The sequence below is a fragment of the Brassica rapa genome, chromosome A03, assembly GCF_000309985.2.
Source record: "Brassica rapa cultivar Chiifu-401-42 chromosome A03, CAAS_Brap_v3.01, whole genome shotgun sequence".
NCBI classification, from domain to species: Eukaryota; Viridiplantae; Streptophyta; class Magnoliopsida; order Brassicales; family Brassicaceae; genus Brassica; species Brassica rapa.
Genome location: NC_024797.2, coordinates 854,304 through 873,235, shown reverse-complemented (window position 1 = coordinate 873,235; position 18,932 = coordinate 854,304). Strand labels below are relative to the sequence as shown.

General features: G+C 36.0%; 5 protein-coding genes across 9 annotated transcripts; 3 read left to right on the top strand and 2 right to left on the bottom strand.

Annotated features, from left to right (window-relative positions):
* The first annotated feature begins 1,351 nt into the window (after window positions 1-1,351).
* On the top strand, window positions 1,352-3,565 carry LOC103855606 (ubiquitin-conjugating enzyme E2 22). Of its 2 annotated transcripts, XM_018657073.2 has the most exons (8): window positions 1,352-1,609; window positions 1,790-1,837; window positions 2,043-2,117; window positions 2,230-2,374; window positions 2,458-2,535; window positions 2,614-2,726; window positions 2,822-2,925; window positions 3,023-3,565. In XM_018657073.2, exons 3-8 carry the CDS (start codon window positions 2,115-2,117, stop codon window positions 3,348-3,350), a joined length of 771 nt encoding a protein of 256 aa, XP_018512589.1. In that variant the 5' UTR covers window positions 1,352-1,609; window positions 1,790-1,837; window positions 2,043-2,114; the 3' UTR covers window positions 3,351-3,565. The 2 variants fall into 2 exon arrangements, with proteins under 2 accessions (XP_018512589.1, XP_009130859.1); XM_009132611.3 differs by lacking the exon at window positions 1,790-1,837.
* Window positions 3,472-9,977, bottom strand: LOC103855605 (probable protein S-acyltransferase 3). Its single transcript, XM_009132610.3, has 5 exons — window positions 9,589-9,977; window positions 9,276-9,455; window positions 8,882-9,193; window positions 8,270-8,491; window positions 3,472-8,189 (listed from the first exon to the last, which is right to left on the bottom strand). The coding sequence occupies exons 1-5, from the start codon at window positions 9,718-9,720 to the stop codon at window positions 7,833-7,835; spliced, it is 1,203 nt and encodes a 400-aa protein (XP_009130858.3). The 5' UTR covers window positions 9,721-9,977; the 3' UTR covers window positions 3,472-7,832.
* Window positions 9,978-10,266: 289 nt separating this feature from the next.
* On the bottom strand, window positions 10,267-13,384 carry LOC103855604 (coatomer subunit delta). The gene is made up of 12 exons (XM_009132609.3): window positions 13,329-13,384; window positions 13,036-13,097; window positions 12,902-12,941; window positions 12,599-12,822; window positions 12,216-12,458; window positions 11,959-12,136; window positions 11,579-11,877; window positions 11,271-11,463; window positions 11,032-11,185; window positions 10,845-10,907; window positions 10,661-10,757; window positions 10,267-10,541 (listed from the first exon to the last, which is right to left on the bottom strand). The coding sequence occupies exons 2-12, from the start codon at window positions 13,036-13,038 to the stop codon at window positions 10,443-10,445; spliced, it is 1,593 nt and encodes a 530-aa protein (XP_009130857.1). The 5' UTR covers window positions 13,039-13,097; window positions 13,329-13,384; the 3' UTR covers window positions 10,267-10,442.
* A 184-nt stretch (window positions 13,385-13,568) lies between these two features.
* Window positions 13,569-15,536, top strand: LOC103855603 (translocase of chloroplast 34, chloroplastic). 3 transcript variants are annotated; one of them, XM_009132607.2, is made up of 7 exons: window positions 13,569-13,648; window positions 14,006-14,132; window positions 14,225-14,332; window positions 14,408-14,532; window positions 14,614-14,947; window positions 15,052-15,213; window positions 15,296-15,527. In XM_009132607.2, exons 2-7 carry the CDS (start codon window positions 14,031-14,033, stop codon window positions 15,404-15,406), a joined length of 942 nt encoding a protein of 313 aa, XP_009130855.1. In that variant the 5' UTR covers window positions 13,569-13,648; window positions 14,006-14,030; the 3' UTR covers window positions 15,407-15,527. The 3 variants fall into 3 exon arrangements, with proteins under 3 accessions (XP_009130855.1, XP_033145085.1, XP_009130856.1); XM_033289194.1 differs by having other exon boundaries at window positions 13,590-13,647; window positions 14,000-14,132; XM_009132608.3 differs by lacking the exon at window positions 13,569-13,648 and adding an exon at window positions 13,675-13,772 and having other exon boundaries at window positions 15,296-15,536.
* Window positions 15,537-15,781: 245 nt separating this feature from the next.
* Window positions 15,782-18,883, top strand: LOC103855602 (type I inositol polyphosphate 5-phosphatase 10). 2 transcript variants are annotated; one of them, XM_009132606.3, is made up of 8 exons: window positions 15,782-16,439; window positions 16,558-16,645; window positions 16,791-16,895; window positions 16,965-17,535; window positions 17,794-17,987; window positions 18,067-18,175; window positions 18,268-18,419; window positions 18,510-18,883. In XM_009132606.3, the coding sequence occupies exons 1-8, from the start codon at window positions 16,409-16,411 to the stop codon at window positions 18,658-18,660; spliced, it is 1,401 nt and encodes a 466-aa protein (XP_009130854.1). In that variant the 5' UTR covers window positions 15,782-16,408; the 3' UTR covers window positions 18,661-18,883. The 2 variants fall into 2 exon arrangements, with proteins under 2 accessions (XP_009130854.1, XP_033145047.1); XM_033289156.1 differs by having other exon boundaries at window positions 16,525-16,645.
* The last annotated feature ends 49 nt before the right edge of the window (window positions 18,884-18,932 follow it).

Below are 18,932 nucleotides of genomic sequence, written 5' to 3'. Positions count from 1 at the left end.
TGGGTCCATGAGGTTCAGATTATTTTGTATTTATTTATTGAAATCTATAAGATAATACTCATAACAGAAAGACTCCTGAAGATAAACACAATACCTTCCAATCTCCTTTGTCGATCAAGTGCTGAAATTGTACACATCCACATCAAAAACATGTGTATGATGATGATATTTATAGACTAACCATTTTTCTTAAGACCCAAAATCGAACCAATCTCCAAGTTGTGTTCAATTAAAGAAATTTTTTTTGTGTAAACATGTGACAAAGAAATCAAATTATGTGGAGAGAAATTTGCTAAACCAAAAATCCAAGTCTATTTGCTAAATGTAACAAATAATCTGAATATCCAAAGAGAACAAAAAATCAAGATTGGAAGAGATTGCCATAAAACAAAACTCAAGATTGGAAGCTGATCTCTGTAACTGTAGTTGGTCTGTTGTCTATAGGTTGAGTTTTTTCCAATCCTGATGCGATAACGTTTTTTGGTAATCTAACATTTTGTGTATTAATTTTCATATTTTACAAAGAAAATTGCAATTTTTTTTTGGTATAAACAACCAACGTTGAAAGTTATAAATAAACACACAAAATTACATCGCATTAAGTCATGATTCAAAATGCATGTCGATAAATATTTATTTAGACAAAAGTGTGAAATCCATATTATGGCCTAGTAAATTCAAATTTTATTTTTAATATATTTTGGTTATTTTCTTATAATTCTTCTTCACATTGGTTTCACAAGATGATAATTCTTATTTGACCAACTATCATGAAGTCTTATTTGAACGGTAGGCCATATTTAATAGTATAAGGTTGGTAACAACCCTATTAAATTTGCAGTCTTCAAAACACGCTTTACTCAAGGTCCTCAACTCAACTAACCAATGTTCCTTCCAATACTTCACCTAGATCGCATATTTATTTTGATATTGCTCACTAGCTCAAGATTTTAAAATCTCTATTTTTCTTTTCCTTTGTTTCTAAGCTTTTGATAGCTTCTACAAAACTAGATTAAGCTTTTGCTTAATTATATGTCTACCTCCTAAGAACTGTAGGAAAACAAAGTCAGAGCTTGTATGTTTGCTTGATTTAACAGAAACCCTTTATAAAAAACAAAGATCTATTTTCTTCTTCTTGGTTTTAGACAATAATAAGACTTGATCACTAGACCAAATATTTATTATACGAGAAATTTTCTTTAGTGTACTTAAATCCTGTATTAAGTGTTATTCTCCTTATATTTAAAACATCAATATATTGTTCCCATAAATTCAAAGGTGGAGAAATAAATCATATAGTTGAAGAACACCTGACATTAAGTAACGGCTACCTAAATAGTTTGGCGGGTGTGAAGTAGAAGAAGAAGACATACTAACGGTCAGTTCCAACCTGGCAGAGTATTTACAAAAGTACCCTCAGTTTTCTTTCTTTTGTAGATACGCTCCTTAAATTTTTCTTTTTAATAATAAAGCCATCTCTCTCTTCTCTCTCGTATAAAATTACAATAATTGAACCTCTCTCTTCTTCTCTCTCGATTTCAACTACTCGTAGAAGAGAAAGGGATCGCCTTTCCTCACTCTCTGCGTCGTATCTCGATTTCGTGCGAAGGTAATTTGATTTCCGATGTAAACTTCATCGTCTTTGTTCGATTTGGGATGTGATTCTTTGCTTTGTATATGTTCCTTATCACTCGGATCTCTTCGATTTTCGTATACATCTTACCCCGAATTGAGTTTTTCTTCGAAACCCTTGAGTCGATTAAGCTAGATCCCAATTTTTCATTTTTAGGGTTTTCCTCAATCGATGTCTTTCTTCATTGGTTTCGCACTTATTTAGGTCGGATTCACTTCCCCTCTTCTTATAGAGATCAAAGTTTAAACCTTTTTTGTTTACCTCATCGATTTGTTCAATGGCCTTAGTTTCAATGGGTTCTTTGTTGTTGAGATGAATCTATGACTTGATGAAATGTTAATTAACTTAATTTGCTGAGGAAGCTAAGCATTAACCCCTTTTTGTGTGTGCGTTGTGGTTTTTGCCTCAGGTTGATCGCATTTGAGTCTTGAAGACCTGAAAACGAATTGATCAGTCAGTTCGTTACTTCTTAGTATTCTCCATGGTAACTCTCACTCTCTGTATAGTTCTTACTTTGAAACTTATGAAATGCCTTTGAAGATTACCTGTTTCTGATCTGTCTTTCTTTATTTTGATGGGTGTTTTGGAATGCTCAGGGAAGTAATGAGAATCTACCACCCAATGTTATCAGGCAGCTCGCCAAGGAACTCAAGAGTCTTGACGAATCTCCTCCGGAAGGCATCAAGGTTGTTGTCAATGACGAGGATTTCTCACAGATATGTGCTGACATTGAAGGACCAGGTGCACTACCATATATCCCCTTTCAATTCCACTGTGAACGATTACAATGTTGAATGAATTTAAAAGTAAAATGTTGCTTACAGTTGGGACTCCTTATGAGAATGGGCTTTTCCGTATGAAGTTGGCACTGTCTCATGATTTTCCACATTCCCCGCCTAAAGGTATGCATCTCACTTAAGTTGAAGGACCACTAAAATGTTAAGTTTTTAATGATCTCTTGGGTCTGCTTGCCATTGTAGGCTACTTCATGACAAAGATATTCCATCCCAATATTGCTTCTAATGGAGAGATCTGCGTTAACACGCTTAAGAAAGATTGGAATCCTAGTCTTGGATTAAGACATGTCCTCTCTGTAAGTCTCCTTTACCACTTATGTTTTCATTGCTTAAAGTGCTTAATACTTGAGACTCAGTTTTTTTTTTCGTGTGTGTTTGTACATGTTAACAGGTAGTGAGGTGCTTACTGATCGAGCCGTTTCCAGAATCTGCACTAAACGAACAGGCTGGAAAGATGCTACTTGAGAACTATGAAGAGTATGCTAGGCATGCTCGGTGAGTCCATCTACTTTGGTTTTTCATATGTTGTTTGGACAAAGAAATGAATGAATGCCGTTTTGAGTTGAAATTGACTGGACTTGTTTGTATGCAGGCTTTACACGGGTATCCATGCTAAACCAAAACCTAAGTTCAAGACGGGAGCTATCTCAGAGTCGACGACGGCTCTAAACGTTGGCCAGACTAACAACAACGAGACGCCTGGTGCTGCTTCTGCAATACCCTCCTCAGTGGCAGACATCAACAGAGTAACAACAACAACGAGTGGCCAAGACCAACAAGAAGTGGCTAACAATTCTTTAGCAGCAGCAGGTTCTGCGAGTGTGGTCACTACGACCCAGAAAAGGGAAGCCGGTTTGGCCAAGGTGCAGGCAGACAAGAAGAAGGTAGACGCTAGAAAGAAGAGCTTGAGGAGACTGTGATGATGCATGCTACTTCTCAAACTAAAGAGTTTGATAACTTTTATAACTTAATTATTTTTGTTTTTTTTTGTATTGGAATTATCTGTTGATTTGCTTTCGTACAATAATGTCTCTTTGTTACATGTTGTTTTTACTGTTTAATCAGATTTGTAAAATTGTTTTGGAATACTGAATGTAATCAGACAAAGAAACCATAGATTGCATGTTAAGATTTATGAGAGAAAAGAAACACTTAAAAAGAAAAGATAAAGAAGTGAAAAACTTCAAACTAATATTTGTATTCAGCTAGCTAATTAAGATCAATGCATTTTTTTCACAAAAAAGTCTTATTTTATTTTTATATGTTTGTGTGTTATTGGTTTGTTTATGTATATTCATCTCCCTTTGATAAATGAAATTTTTGTTATACATGTAATTTTGGTTATAAATAACTGAAATTTGGTCTTTTATGATAAAAAAGTATTCACATGCATAGCATGGAGTCAACACTAGTACTCTATAAATAAGAATTGTTTCATTGGATACAACAAAAGCACACTTTTTACTATAATTTTTACTAGTTTTAATAAATTTTAGTTAGATATTTTACAATAGTTTAAAAAATGTTTATAGCTTTTAAATAAAATGAATTTTGATAATAATTTTGAAATCTGAAAGTTCTATTAAAATTAATCACATCAAGAAAATAACAATATGAAATAAAATTAGTGGGACGTTCACTTTTATTAAACAAAATCATTGGAAAATGTTAATATAATAGAAAAAAAAAGAAAATATGTAGGGTGTTAAAATGTAAAAAAAATAGATTGGTTTGTGTTATTGGTAGTTGTTTTTCATATAAATCTAAATCTTTGGGAAAATAATTATAATTTTCTTTCCTTTACTACAGTCTTGGGTTGTAACCGGAAGTAACTTGCCCATAGCAGGTCTTGATAGGTCTGTTAAATGCCAAGAGCATCATATGGGTTGGAGGGATCCTGACGTCATAATATCTCTTTTCACGGATATGGTTCTCTGTGAAGATGTGTCTGAAGCTCCTATTAAGGTTTTCGCTTGTACCCATGATCAGGTATCTTTACACTGTCTTTTGTATGTGCGGATTACTTTCTTTTGTATGTGTGGATAACTTTCTGTTGTTTGTGTTGTTTAATGAAGCTTGATAAGCAACATCTCGAGGAACTGAAAATGGAATTAACGTGAAGTGCAGTTAATGTTAGCACATTTGTGATTGAGTTATTGGTTAGTAGTAGTATTACTACTTCATACGTCATCATCATTTTCTAGTTTCGTCCAAAACTTGTGCAATTACTTAGGTAACATATAGTATGTTTCTCTCCCCTGATTTACAATAAACAGAGGACACACAAGCCTCTCCAAAGTTCTCGTCATCCTCGTTGTGTCCATGAGAATTTCAGCTTTAGTGATAAGACATATTACCCTTCTCATCTGTTGCTGCTCCCTTTTACGTGTCATTGGAACCGTTTTCATATGAGAGTTGAATGAACAAGTTAACATAGGATGAAAACAGCAAACATCCAAAGAAAATCAATGCATGAAACTAGAATCACATGGAAATATAATAGAACTTCAGATGCAGAGGATATACTACAACTTCAACTTCAGTTCATTTTGATTTGACTGTAAAGCATCACTTAACTAAGGTTATAAATGTATAAACCCATGCAACTAAAAAAATAAAACTTGGTGTTCTTTTCCCTACGTATTCTCGTGAGTTGCGGCTTCAATTTTCCTCCCTCGGTCCATTAAATCTTTAAAGGGAAAAAGTGCCTGATTGTATGCCTCGTACGATTGTCAATACTTCCTTTGCTGCTGCCTTACAATCTTGCTCGACTCTACGACTACCAGTCATACCTAAAGCCTGAAACCATTAGAAGAAGCCAAAATTAAAAATTAAAAAAAAATTAAGAGAGATCAATCAAAATACACAGAAAGAAGAAAAACTCTTTTAATGTGCATTGCATTTTTAACTTGTTCCAACGTACGCCTTAGGCCATTACCCACAACGAGCGATGTATCAATAATTCTTGCGTGGTACATCTTCAAACCTAATAATCCTTTCGTTTCATTTTATTTGTCGTTTTAGGTTTATGCATAGTTTAAGAAAACACTTAATTTTGTATATTTTCAAAATAAAAACATTATTACCTATACATGTAACCATATTTCAACCAATAGAAAAATAAATAGGAGAATCTTGTCAATGAATTTAGCATTAAAATCAGAAAACAACACTTATTTAGAAACAAAAAATTTGATCTACAACGACAATTAAAATGAAACGGAAGGAATAGAAATCAATGATTTTAACTAATTAAGAAAAAAAAGAGAACGGGAATCATCAATTGAACAATTTTTTTTTGTAAAGTACATTCTAGATGCTTGTTCAAATGGTGACCTACCAAAACATGATGTAGAGAAATTATTCTCCGCAACGTTATCTGTAAACACAAGAGAGAGAGAAAAAGAAAAAGAAAACCACAGTTCAATAAGTTCATGTAAACATACACTCAAATAAAACAGTCGTGTACCTGCACATGTGCCATATGTAGAGTTACATGTCCTTCAACATCTGCCGCAGTGAGTCCGGTAGCTTCGGTATTGTAGTCAGCAACTGGTTGATCCATGGCCAGAAATGTCTCAACAAGTACTACCTTATTAATCAGAAGAGTTGAAAGGGATGAATAGTGAATACACATTTGCAAGAATGCACAGGTTTTGGACGAAGCTAGGAAATGATGATGATGTATGAAGTAATAGTACTACTACTAACCAATAACTAAAAGACCAATTTATCATTCTACGACTAGCTAGCATTAGGAAAATGTAACACCATTTGCAATCAGGTGTTCAACGGTTATATGTCTCTTACAATCTGGCAGCAGTTACACATGGAACTTCATCAATGTGGGCAATATCAGCCTCATTTTGAGCAATTTTATCTGGCTTCTGCATCAGGGACTGATTCTTCAATCACAAAGGTGCTAACATTAACTGCACTTTCCGTCAATTCCATTTTCAGTTCCTCGTGGTGTTGCTTATCAAGCTTCATTAAACAACACAGACAGCAAAAAGTTATCCACACATACAAAAGAAAATTAACATGCTCGAGTTACTACTACTCACATATATCTAGGTAGAAGTAAAAATAACCTTCTTCTTGGCTCTAGCAGTTTCAGCCGAAGGCAACAGATGAACAACGTTTCTGAAGCCTTTTAATGGTTTCCGCATGATCAGGAACATCACCTTCTGCTTCATTATCCACAAACAGTGACGGTCGACTTCTGCTTGTACACAAAGCAGAAATCTTAAACATCTGATTTTTTTTTAACAAAAACGGTTGCATTATCAAACCAGAGACATATGTCATTAAAACAAATTTAAAAATCTTAAATTTCTTTGATAAGAATACCATTATCAAACCAGGGACATATCTCACTGAAACAAAATCTTTGATAAGAATACAACTATCAAACCAGAGACAAATCTTATTGTTAATTGGTCTCTAAATCTCGAAATACAAATTTGGTTATGATTGAACAATAGTCCTACTCCACTAAGCACTTAAATTGTCAGATCTCTGTTAATAAAACAAAACCTTTACAAGCAAACTAGTGGGTCTTTGACCACCTCAGACATGTCAGAGATTCAAACAAACGAGTATGTTTTGTCCCTACCGGTTAAGTTTTGCTTTTCCAAACCATAGATTCAGTGACTCAGAAGGAATAAGTCAAACAAAGATGAAGATGGCTAATTTAGAACTTTTTTTATGAACAAGTAAGACTCTGGCAACCCACCAGGAAACAACATTCCTTAGTTAAAATGTTTTGAGTAGCAGTTGTCACGAACATACAAATCTTTCAACTTTGACAGCAGCATTCTAGCAAACAGTCAGCCAGGAAAAGAAAGCAGGATGGGTTGAGGTAGAGTTCACTACAAACAAATATCAAAACTACTTAAAAGGTTCCATAAGTACTAATTAATTCTACTGTATAAATGCAGCCCTGTTTTAATAGAAGTGTAACAAATATTAGGTGGTCAATTATAATGTAGCCCTGAACCACAACTCGACATGTAAACCGGTTTTGATCTTTAATCGGATTCTAAATTTGGTAGTTAATTTGGTTACTGAGACACAAGAGTGAAGGCTCTAGCGCCAATTTGTTACAGAGGTTCATTGCTAATAAACAGTAGCAGGAAAGACCAATTTAATTAAATTAATATAATAGAAAAGTTAGACAACAACATATCTTTTAGACAATTTTTGCCAATCCAACCGAATGTTTAATATTTTGGTGTTCTAAGTCTACAGTTTTGATTCTTATACATGACAATGACACATACATCAAACCTCCAGTCGTTTGTAATTTTTGTTACACAAGTTTCATCAGAATGTTCTTGACAATATAGACAAAAATGATACAACATCAGGAGGTCTCTTCATTGCAATTACTTGCAGCAAGTCTAGTTGAGATGAGAAGAAAGATCAAGAGAAACATCATCTCTAGTAGCCAGAGATTTGTCATAGTCATCACTAAGGTCAATATTATCTAAGTTTCTTGCGCGCATAGGAAGCTTCTTTGGACTATCCCGATTAGTGAGCTTGCCTCCCATTTCTGAATCATATCTGACTGATGAACTATACTCTGATTGATACTCAGATGCTATTGTCACGTCATCTTCTTCTGGTACCATTGCTCTGAGATCTAGTTGAGAAGGCGGTATCTTGGCGAAGAACACTTCTTTAACGTTCTTTAGTAACCCTCTCTTGTAAGGATTTTCTTTCTTGTCATAACGGTACCGGAAATTCTCATAAGTTGTCTGCAAAAAAAAGTAGATACAACACAAGAAAGATGTCAAAGGTAAGTAAGATAACAAGATATTTAAAGTATGTTCCCTACCTGATTTGTTGACATTAGATAGAAGTGGAAAATGGTTAGGCCACCAACGAACCAGACAGCAACGAATGTATAGACTATAAGAATGACAGAGACTATATCATGAGACATTGTCCTCCATAGTTTCCCAGGCTGTCTGATTAGATTGATCCAAGAGAACACAAAGACATATAGGCATAACAATGTTGAAGTTGAGATGAAGCATATGAAGAAAGGGTAGTTTCTCTGCAAAAGTTTCACACAAGATAAATGTTGTAGAAAAAAAAAATTGTTTCACATGTTTTTTTTCTTAATTTTATTTTTAAGTTTAAGAAAATTAATTGAATTTATTAAATTGTTATTGGTTGAAATTTATTAAAATTGATAGTTGTAAAAAATAATGCATTTATGATAGATGTTTTAAAAAAAAAATGTTTCACAAGATTTTTATGTTTTCTATGCAGAAATTAAAAATTTATTGAGTTTATTAAATTGCTATTGGATGAAAGTTATTGGAAATTGATAATTGTAAAAAATAATGTATTTATAATAAGAATATAACGTCTGAAAACAATAGAAAATTTAGTTTAAAAGAACCGAGGTAGTATATATGATCAAGAAGTGTAGGGAACTTACACGGGCAATGCATTGTCCGACCCATGGACAATGATGATCAAAGCGTTGGACACAGTTATTACATATGGAGCAGTGAGATGCGCGTGGTGGACGGTATAGCAAGCAAGTATCACAGAACTTGACTTTGATAGTGTAGCCGTTAACGAAAACGTCTTTCGTTTTAGGAACCTTGAGATGGGGAGTTTTGTTGTTGACCCATTCCATAGATTGTGTCAATGAACTCTCTGAGCCATCTTCAAGATTCATTGATGTTTTGTTCCTGGGGATGATTCCTGGATCCCTAGCTGATGTCAACAATAGAAACATAAAGTCCTGCAGGCCAAAGGAAGCAAAGATAATCAGCATTAAGGAAGGGAAGATGGATTGAACAAGTTGAAGAGAAAGGAGGTTAAACCAAGAGGGTGAGGATAAATCCTGAAGTCAGAACGGTGTAGTTGAAGGAAGGGTCGCCTCTTCGGATCCAGAAGAGCATCCTTATGCAGAATGTAAGGGCAGGAGCTCCAATCAAGAAGGAGGTTAGAAAGAGAGATGATACATCAGGACCAAAGATTAGCCTCCCACCACAGAAAAATCGCTGATGCAACAAGAACAGAATCAAATATCATTATTTATATAATCTTGGCATTGTAAAAGACCAACATCTAATAGGTTGGAGGTAAAATAAGAACATTTGAAATAAATGGAAGAAAGAATATGTAAATTATTACGTTGTTACCCTTCCAGGCTTTGTACAATCTGATCTCAGGAATGCGTTTTGAAGTAGAAGCCGTCATGAGATCACCAGAGGGAAGACAATGAACCTGACTACTCTTCTTCTTGCTCATTATCTCCCTCTGCATTTTCTGTTTACCCCTTGTCTCACAAACCCACACATGAAGCCTATTTTGAAAAAGAAAATTTTTCTACGAGATTCTAAAATTTGAACTGCGTTTTCATAAATTTTCTATTTTTTATTTGGTATCAACCAAATTAAAGGGAAAAAATCATGGGTTTTGGGGATTTCTCTATCTTGTTATTTAATTTATCTCTCTTTTTTTTTCTTGTTCTTTCCTTAATAATCCTTTGCAAACCAATCCTCTGCAGTTTTTGTCTGTCTCTCTCTCTAACAAGTTTTGTAGTCCTCTAATAGTTTCCAAGATAATCGGTAATTTTTTAAGTGAAAATAAATTTAGGATGAAACAATAATAGAAAAAAAAAAAGAGGAAATGCTGGAACGATAAAACTTTGTTTTGATGGCTGTCTAGAAGCAAAAGCTCATCAAATGAGAACACTGACAGATTCTTTTTTCTTCTGAATACTCGTAAAATTACTATTATTATAAACAACAATCATGAAACTTGGGTGTCAACAAACTGCGAGGAGTTATTATGGTTTTACTTGAGAACTAAAAGTAGAATAGCGAAATCTAGAATATAGAAAAGTAGTTAAGCTTGACAAATCAAGCAAGTCGAGAAAGAAACCATAACAATAATGTATATATGTATAGTATTATTGTCTTAGAATAAAGTCGATAAAGAAACTAGTTTAGAAGCAGTAAACAAAAAGAAATGACAGAGCCGTCTCATACGACTTGGTAATCCTGTGCAATCAGCTGCGTCCTCTGCACAAACTTTGGAGTCACACCACCACTACCGCCTCTCAGAGGAATCATCCCCGTCACCTGCACCACCGTTATGATTAACACAGTTCTCATTTGTATGTAATAATCCAACATTAATGAGCTCTTTTTGATGTCTTAATTCTCAGATGGAATTTGGATTTGTTTTTAAAGTCTCATACCTTTAAGCCACTGTATGTACTGGTGGCTGCAAACTGAACAGATATGGGGAAGAACACCGATGAATCAAATGGTGGCACAACAAACTCCATCGACCCACTACACATGTTTTTTTCATTGTTCATACTTATATCTAGATAAATAAAAGATCTACTAATATAACAGATGTTTTAATCATGCACTTACCTGCGGTTGGAGTTGTCGATAAGAAGTATAGACCATTCAAGAACAGAGTTTCTTGAGTCGTACCTGATATCATTCACAAAGGTGTGGTTGGTTAGGTTCTTATGACTTAGATAAGACAATTATAAGTTGCATCTCAAAACCAGAATGACCAGAGAGAGAAACATTAAAGTATGATCAATTCTCAAACCTCCAGTCTCCATCACATTGTTTAACGATTGGTGCATCTCTCAGAGCAGGAAGAGGTACGGAGATGATAACATTAGTTAGATCAAACGTGGATGAGGCTTCGTATTCGATGCTCACATATGTCTCGTTTCCAGAGACTGAAGGCCAGCAGTTGACTGCACCAGCACAAACGTTTTCCATGATAATTGGGTCAAACATTTAAAATGTAAACCTCTCAAAGCTAATCTCCAAAAGCATTACTTGTTAGTGGCACCATCGACTCGTCTGCTCTTTGCATTCTCCACCTCAGAAGACCAACACCACCTCCACCTTGACCAGTGGGAAATGGCTGATCAGGTCTCTTCAGCCCAAGAATACTCTCGCTATTAAAGAGTTCTCTGTTGATGTTGGGATGAGTATTGAAACGAATTTCAGGGTTTCCACCAGTTTCAATCTGAAAACAAAGTAAAGATAGAAAGTCTCATAACAAAAAAAAAACTCGAGAACACTGTAAAAGGCCTGGCAGACACATTGGAAATAGATTTAGAAATAAATGGAAGTTGGATTACCTGAACTTGGACAAACCCATCTTCTTGGTTAAGAATTTGAAGCGAGAGGGTTCCCTGCACATCAAAGCTACTGATTCCACCATCGCGTCTCAATGCGACACTGAGCTTCTCCTCGACAGTTAATGTGAAAGGATCAGTAGGAAGTGCGACAGCTGCTCTAGTTTGCCCAGTAGGCTTAACATCTTCAATGATGTCTTCACCTTCGGCTTTAAGGGACTCCATTAACTGGTTCTTTCCCGACTTGCCAAGTTTCATGCCAGAACTCTTAGGAGGAGCAGTGACGGAAGACCGTGATCTATCTGTGAGATTAAGAACGATTAAAAAGATGATTATTTGAAGTATATCAGGAAAACTCAGGATCAGTGAAGCACCACACTAACCTTTCGCCTTGGTAGTGAGCGGATCAAAATCTGAAACCATGCCAAATCCAGTACCACTACCATAACCACCGCCACCACCTTGAGATATGTTCAAGTCATTGAAACTACTGTCAAGTCTTCCAGATCCCATTGAACCCCTAGACGAAAACCCTCCCTTGTCACCTCTAGTCTTTTCAATCTGGGAATTCCATATGAAATATTAATAAGAGTTACAAATATAACACAAGAAACAGGGTGCTCTCCTGTCATGTACGTACCTTGCTTTTGTCAATCTCGTTAGCCTTACGCTTCATCACGTCTTTAGTGTCATCGATCTTGCTCTGCATTACCAGTTTATGCAACTTCTCCTCGTGACTTTCCATTTCACAGTACTGCTTCACCTGGGCAACCGTCACATCTTCCTTGTGCCCAAGTGATATGACTTCATCGAAAGCATGTATCAGGTCAAAGTTAGCCCTGCCAATCCCTTCTTCATCCAAAGACATGCAATACTCAGGTACCTACAAACAGTCAAATAATCAAAAGGCATGCCCACACTTCAGTGAAGATAAGGTGCTAGCAGAAGGAGGCACACTCAGTACTAAAACACATGCAGACTCAAGTAACAACTGAAACGTATAAAAGAAGAAAGAAAGCATACAAGTTTGGAGAGAAGCCTGAGGGTGTCGAGATCTTGAAGAATGTTACTCTGCTTAGTAGTAACAAGAAGCAGGAAGAGAGCTTCAATAGGCTGATACACATATCGCACATTCTCTGTCTCAAAATAAGTATGCTGCTTCTCCAAGCCAACCAGTTTAGGAAAAGCTGCAAGCAGGCCTTCAATCACAATACGGGACATGTCCACATATTGTCTAGAAACAAGCACTGTAAAAAAAAAAAAAAAAAATTAGTGAAAAAAAAAAGATAATTGTGGAATGACAAATTTGTAATAATAATTATTCACCTTTTCCAGATTTGGTCACAATGGAGGCATTAGTCACGACCTAGATAAACCAAAAGGTTACAAACTAGAAAACTAAAAAAAAACAATAAAAAATTCACAACAACAATATGTATAATCAAATAGAAACTCTATACCATTTTTTATTTGATTTTCAGGCTGCAACAATCTCAGCAGCTATAAGAACGGTAGTGTGAATCTGGAATACAAACACGAGATCAAACGAGATTTGATATTCAGAATCGTAAACCGCGTTAACCGTGAAGATATCTAACGAAACGAAACACTATGATAGACTAGACTAACGAATCAAAACTAAAGAATCCTGCAGAGCCAACGGATCGGATCTAAGAGCATCAGAGGCACATTATCGAGAAACGTAACTGTAGAATCAAAATCAGAGACGAAGAGCTAGAGAAGAAGACGTTACCAAGAGACTCTGATCAAACGCGATTCGCAGGAGCTCGCTAAGTAATTAGAAAAAAAGATGATACGAGCTAGTTTCGATTAAATATATAGTGTGTTAAGAACTGTTCTGGGCCGATTCAGTTTATTATTGGGCCTTTAAGCCCATCTTATACTAATTTTTCACAGCTGGTTTAGTCTGCTTGACCGATGTTCGGTTTAGTTCGGTTGACATTGATTGTAGCAATTAATCAACCTTTGAAAAGTCAATTTCATCATTCCTAGGGTTTTAATTCGATACGAGGTCAGCTAATATCCGGCGACTGATAACTCAAGCTCCGACAGGTCACTATCTCTGTCTCTTTTTCACTTACAAGCATGCTCACTTGATCTGTTTTTGACCCAGTTCTTAGGATTTGTCAGTACCCGATTAGTGAAACTTAATCAGTGCTTAAGTTATTAGTTCTTGGTATGATCAGTGATGCTTTCTGAAGCAATGAGATTGTTATGTTCCTATAAGGAGATCTAGAAGAGAACTGGCTCAAGGGTTTTCGTTGTTTAGTAATAAAGTTATCTACTTTATGGTTCCCAGAGACTCCACTTGATAGAAAAAGTCCTAGGCTTGATTCAAGGCAGTGAAATCAAACTGATTATGTAGATTCTAGCAGATGATTGAGTCTTCTCTTTGCTTTCAACGTGTAGGACAAGGAAGGAGTTGTTTGTGTACATGGCAGCTTTGCTAATGTCTCGTGAATGGATCGGTATTCAGCAGTTCCCATCTGCTACTCAATCTAAGCTGCTTGAGATCCTTGAGAAGTTCAAAGAAGAGGTTCCTTTCTTACTTACTAGCTTCATACGCTTTCTACTTGTGTAATGTTATCACTGGTTAATGTTTGAAGAGATAAAATAAAAATGGTGTAGGATGTGAGCTCGCTAACAGTACTTGTAATGGGGAAAGGCGGTGTTGGGAAGTCTTCAACTGTTAATTCAGTTATAGGAGAGAGAGCTGCTGCAGTCAGTACTTTCCAGGTACCATGCTTAATCCTCTTCTCATCGCTTTCTTCATCACTGTTAGTTAAAAGTGTTGGTTTTTCTTATTTATAGTCTGAAGGACTGAGACCGTCCTTGGTCTCTCGCTCACGGTCAGGTTTTACATTAAACATCATCGACACTCCTGGTCTGATCGAAGGAGGATATGTGAATGATCAAGCCGTCAACCTTATCAAACGGTATGTATGTATGTATGTTGTTGACTCACTCCTCCTAATTTTATTAATCATCATTAGTAAATTTTTATTGTTCTTGAACAGGTTTCTCCTGAACAAGACTATAGATGTGTTACTATACGTGGACCGTTTGGATGTATACCGGGTTGATGACTTGGATAGGCAGGTGGTGATGGCTATAACAGATGCATTTGGTAAAGAGATATGGAAGAAGTCTGCTCTTGTCCTCAGTCATGCTCAGTTCTCTCCACCTGATGGATTAAACTATGATCTCTTTGTCTCCAGAAGATCTGATGCTCTTCTGAAACTGATCCGTGGTGCCGCTCAGCTGAAGAAACAGGATATGCAGGGTTCGTTGATTCCTGTCATACTTGTTGAGAACAGTGGAAGGTGTCATAAGAATGAAAGCGACGAAAAGGTGAGTTTGTTTGGTTTCTTTCTTCCATTTTTTATCTATTTTCTTGCATTCTTTTAGTTGGTCCAATATAATCTTGTGATTTGTTTCTTCCAAACCTGTGACAGATTCTTCCAGATGGAACTAGTTGGATCCCAAATCTGTTCAACACAATCACAGAGATCTCCTTTAATGGCAACAAGTCGATTCACGTTGACAAGAAACTTGTGGAAGGGCCAAACCCAAACGAAAGAGGAAAACGACTGATTCCATTAATCTTTGCATTCCAAGTAAGCCTCTAGTTTGCTCAGAATAAACTGTTTAATTGCATACTGTTTCATGATTCATGTTTTGATGGTTTTGAATTTGCAGTACCTGTTAGTGATGAAGCCACTGGTTAGATTTATCAAGTCTGATGTATCTAGAGAGAGTAAACCGGCGTGGGAGATGCGAGACTCCGGTTCAGCAAGCCGAAGGTCTTAAAACTCCGGTTTTGGTTTTGTCTGTCTTTTGAGAAATTTCTGTAACGACACCGAAGCTTTTATTATATCTTTGAGTAATTTTGTACTTTTTTGGTATCTACCGGTTTGGTGTGATTAGATGATTTTGCCAAGTGTTATGTTTGCAGAAAAAGGAAGGTAAAATATGAAATGAATAAAACTAATTAAAGAAATCCAATTGGTTTTGTTAATCCACAAAAACGCATCTTACCTGTCTTGTAGTAAAGATATGATAATTAACATCATCTTCAAAGAATATCGCACCAACTTGGTTTTGATCGTGCAGAATATACACCGATGCTTAAATGTCATATTCAATTAAATCAAATCTATTCTAATCTGCCAAATAGTTTACCAGTGAGTTCATTTGTTTTTTATTGCAAGACCAAAACTCTATCAAACTAACGCAGAAATGCTTTCTAGAAAGAAATAAAATAAAATCAAATTAACTGGAGAGCTCTAGGCTCTCAACATATATAATTCATACGTAAATGCATATTGCACTAAAGAACGTTACTTTATAATTGAAGTAATCAAAGTTCGGTCAAAGGATGCTTCATAAGGTAACAATTGTATAGTGTAACCTTAGTTTATACACCATCTAAGAGATTGAAAAGTTGAGATGAAAAAGGAAGATGAGGATTTGTTAATAAAAAGAAAAGAAACAAGGGGTATATAAGTATCAAGGAAAGGGAACAGTGTTCTTAATTTCAGACTTTTTCAGAATATATTCATTCAAATAGTTAAAAAAATTCTTTCTTATCTTTGCTTCTTGACCTGATAAAGACCTCTTCTTTTTAATATAAAATATAAGGAAAATAACGGATTGAACACCGAAGCATTTGCATAAAACAAAACAAATTTAATGATAAGAAATGTCCTCTTCTGCAGTAGTTTCTTTTTAATTCTTTTGTGTTCCATTGGAGACCAAACCTGAAGAAGAAATCTCCAAATAAAATCTCCTTTAATCTTTGCAAAATAAAACATGTCGGATCCACTCTATATATTTAATAAAAGTATGTCAATTTATCTCTATATATATGTGTGTGCTTGTCTATGTGTAGCTTCAGATTTTTCTTGTCTTTCTCTCATATTTTGTAGATATTTTTTGGACTTTGTTTTAATTAATTGCAGAGTCTCAGTCCGAGATAGTAGTTGAATCTCTGTTATCTTCAAGCAATTTCAGGTCTTCAATGCCTGCTCAGCAACTCCAGTCCTTAAGGTCTGTGTTCATGTTTTCTCTGTAGATAGATTTTCTTGACGTGTTCCACAATTAAAGTCTTCTTTTGTTATATAAACCCTGGAAACAGAGCTGCTCTGTTTTCATTTTCTAAATGTTTTTTTTTTGTCTTGTGATTATTTTGAAGAGTCTTTGTGGCTACATGGAACGTGGGAGGAAAGTCTCCTCACTCTGGTCTTGATCTTGATTCCTTGTTTCACGTCCACAGCGAGTTCGATATATACGTTTTAGGGTAACTTGTTTTTCTTGATTTTTTTTTTGATTATATACGTTTCTTGAGTTTGTTTCTTTTTTTCATTAGTTTTCAGGAGATTGTTCCATTGAACGCTGGAAATGTTCTTGTGCTGGGAGACAACGAGCCTGCTGCTAAATGGTTATCTATGATCAACCAGTCCTTGAACAAATCCTCATCATCATCATCCTCTGGTGGAAGATTTGTTCCAAAACCACCAGCTTTTGGCGCTGGGTCCATGTTCTTTGTGAAACCATCTTTGAAGAAGATCAGTGAGAACTTCAGAACGGGGTGCAGGAGGAAGCTGAAGATCTGTAACTGCAGTTCCTTCTCTGAAGAGATTTCGAGAAAGTATGGGAGAGAATCTTGTTTTAGATGTCCAGAGTCTCTTGTTAACCAAACTGACTTATTCTCTGATGACGACGAAGAAGAAGATGATGATGAAGAAGAGGAAGGGGGAGGAGGGAAGGTTGCTTCTATTGTAAACAGCCAGATGATGATGAAGTATGGTCTAGTGGCATCAAAGCAAATGGTGGGAATATTCTTGACTGTGTGGATGAGAAAGGAACTTATTCAACATGTGACTCACCTTAGAATCTCTTGTGTCAGCCGTGGAATCATGGGTTGCTTAGGAAACAAGGTACAGTACTTTACTACTCTCTTGTTTGGGCCTGTTCTGAGGGAAACCAGATGAAACATTCGCGTTGACCTCCAAATTTTCAAATTTTATGGAGTTACTATATATAGGTCGCATGGTCCCAAATTATTGATCTTTTTTATTAAGATTAACCTAAAAGTGTTTATGACCTCTAATTTAGTCTTTTGTTACACTTCAACCAGAACAATAAAACACAAAAAACTTTGTTTCTGATCTCTTTCTGCTCCTTCATAATCATAGGGATGCATAGCTGTGAGTTTACAGCTCTACAAGACGAGCTTCTGCTTCATTTGCAGTCATCTAGCTTCTGGCGAGAGAGAAGGAGATGAACGTCGCAGAAACTCTGATGTTATTGAGATCCTGAAGAACACAAGTTTCCCTAGAATCTGTAGAACGTCTTTCACCCGTGTCCCCCATCGAATCACCAAACATGAGTAAGAACTAAGAACAATGATCATCATCTTCTATATATTTACCGTTTTTTTTTGTTTTCTTATGGTGTTCTTGTCTCAGTCGTGTCATCTGGCTTGGAGATTTGAACTACAGAATAGCTTTAAGTTACTCAGAAACAAAGTCCCTCTTGGATAAAAACGCTTGGGACACTCTTCTCAATAAAGATCAGGTTTCCTTTTACGGTTCCTTTCCACCCAAGAAACTAACTTCTAGGTTGATTACTAAACAAGAAAAGCTAAACCGGTTTTTGAAAATTTACAGCTCAAGATTGAAAGAGACGCAGGAAGGGTGTTCAAAGGATGGCACGAAGGCAAAATCTTCTTTGCACCGACTTATAAGTACTCTTATAACTCAGATGCTTACGCGGGAGACACTACCAAAGAGAAGAAGAATAAGAGAAGAACTCCCGCCTGGTATAGTCTTAACCGGATACATTATATTTTGATTTTGATTGGTTTGTGTTCGGTTAATGAATGCTGAGCGAGTTCTCTCTATTTCCTTAGGTGTGACAGGATTCTCTGGCATGGTGATGGAATCCGGCAGCTCTCGTATGTTCGCGGCGAGTCGAGATTCTCCGATCACCGGCCGGTATGCGCCGTGTTTGTCGTCAACGTTGAGGTTTGCGAGGGTAGAACCGGAACTAGGAGACAATAGTTTACATCAACTGTTGAAAGATATCTTAGTAGATACTAAAAAGGCCACACCGTTCTAAATGTTATTACAACATAGTCACTACTCACTAGCGTGTTGTGAAAAAGGTGGACAGTAGACATAGTGTCCTTGGTAATATTGACCGACCAAACCAAAAACTCCGCAACTCGTTTGTATCAGCAATGTCAACAAAAAAAAAAAAAAATCATCTGTTTAATTTGCTTAATAAATTTCCCTCTAATGGAAGTGTTGCATATTATGTCTTAAAACATAAT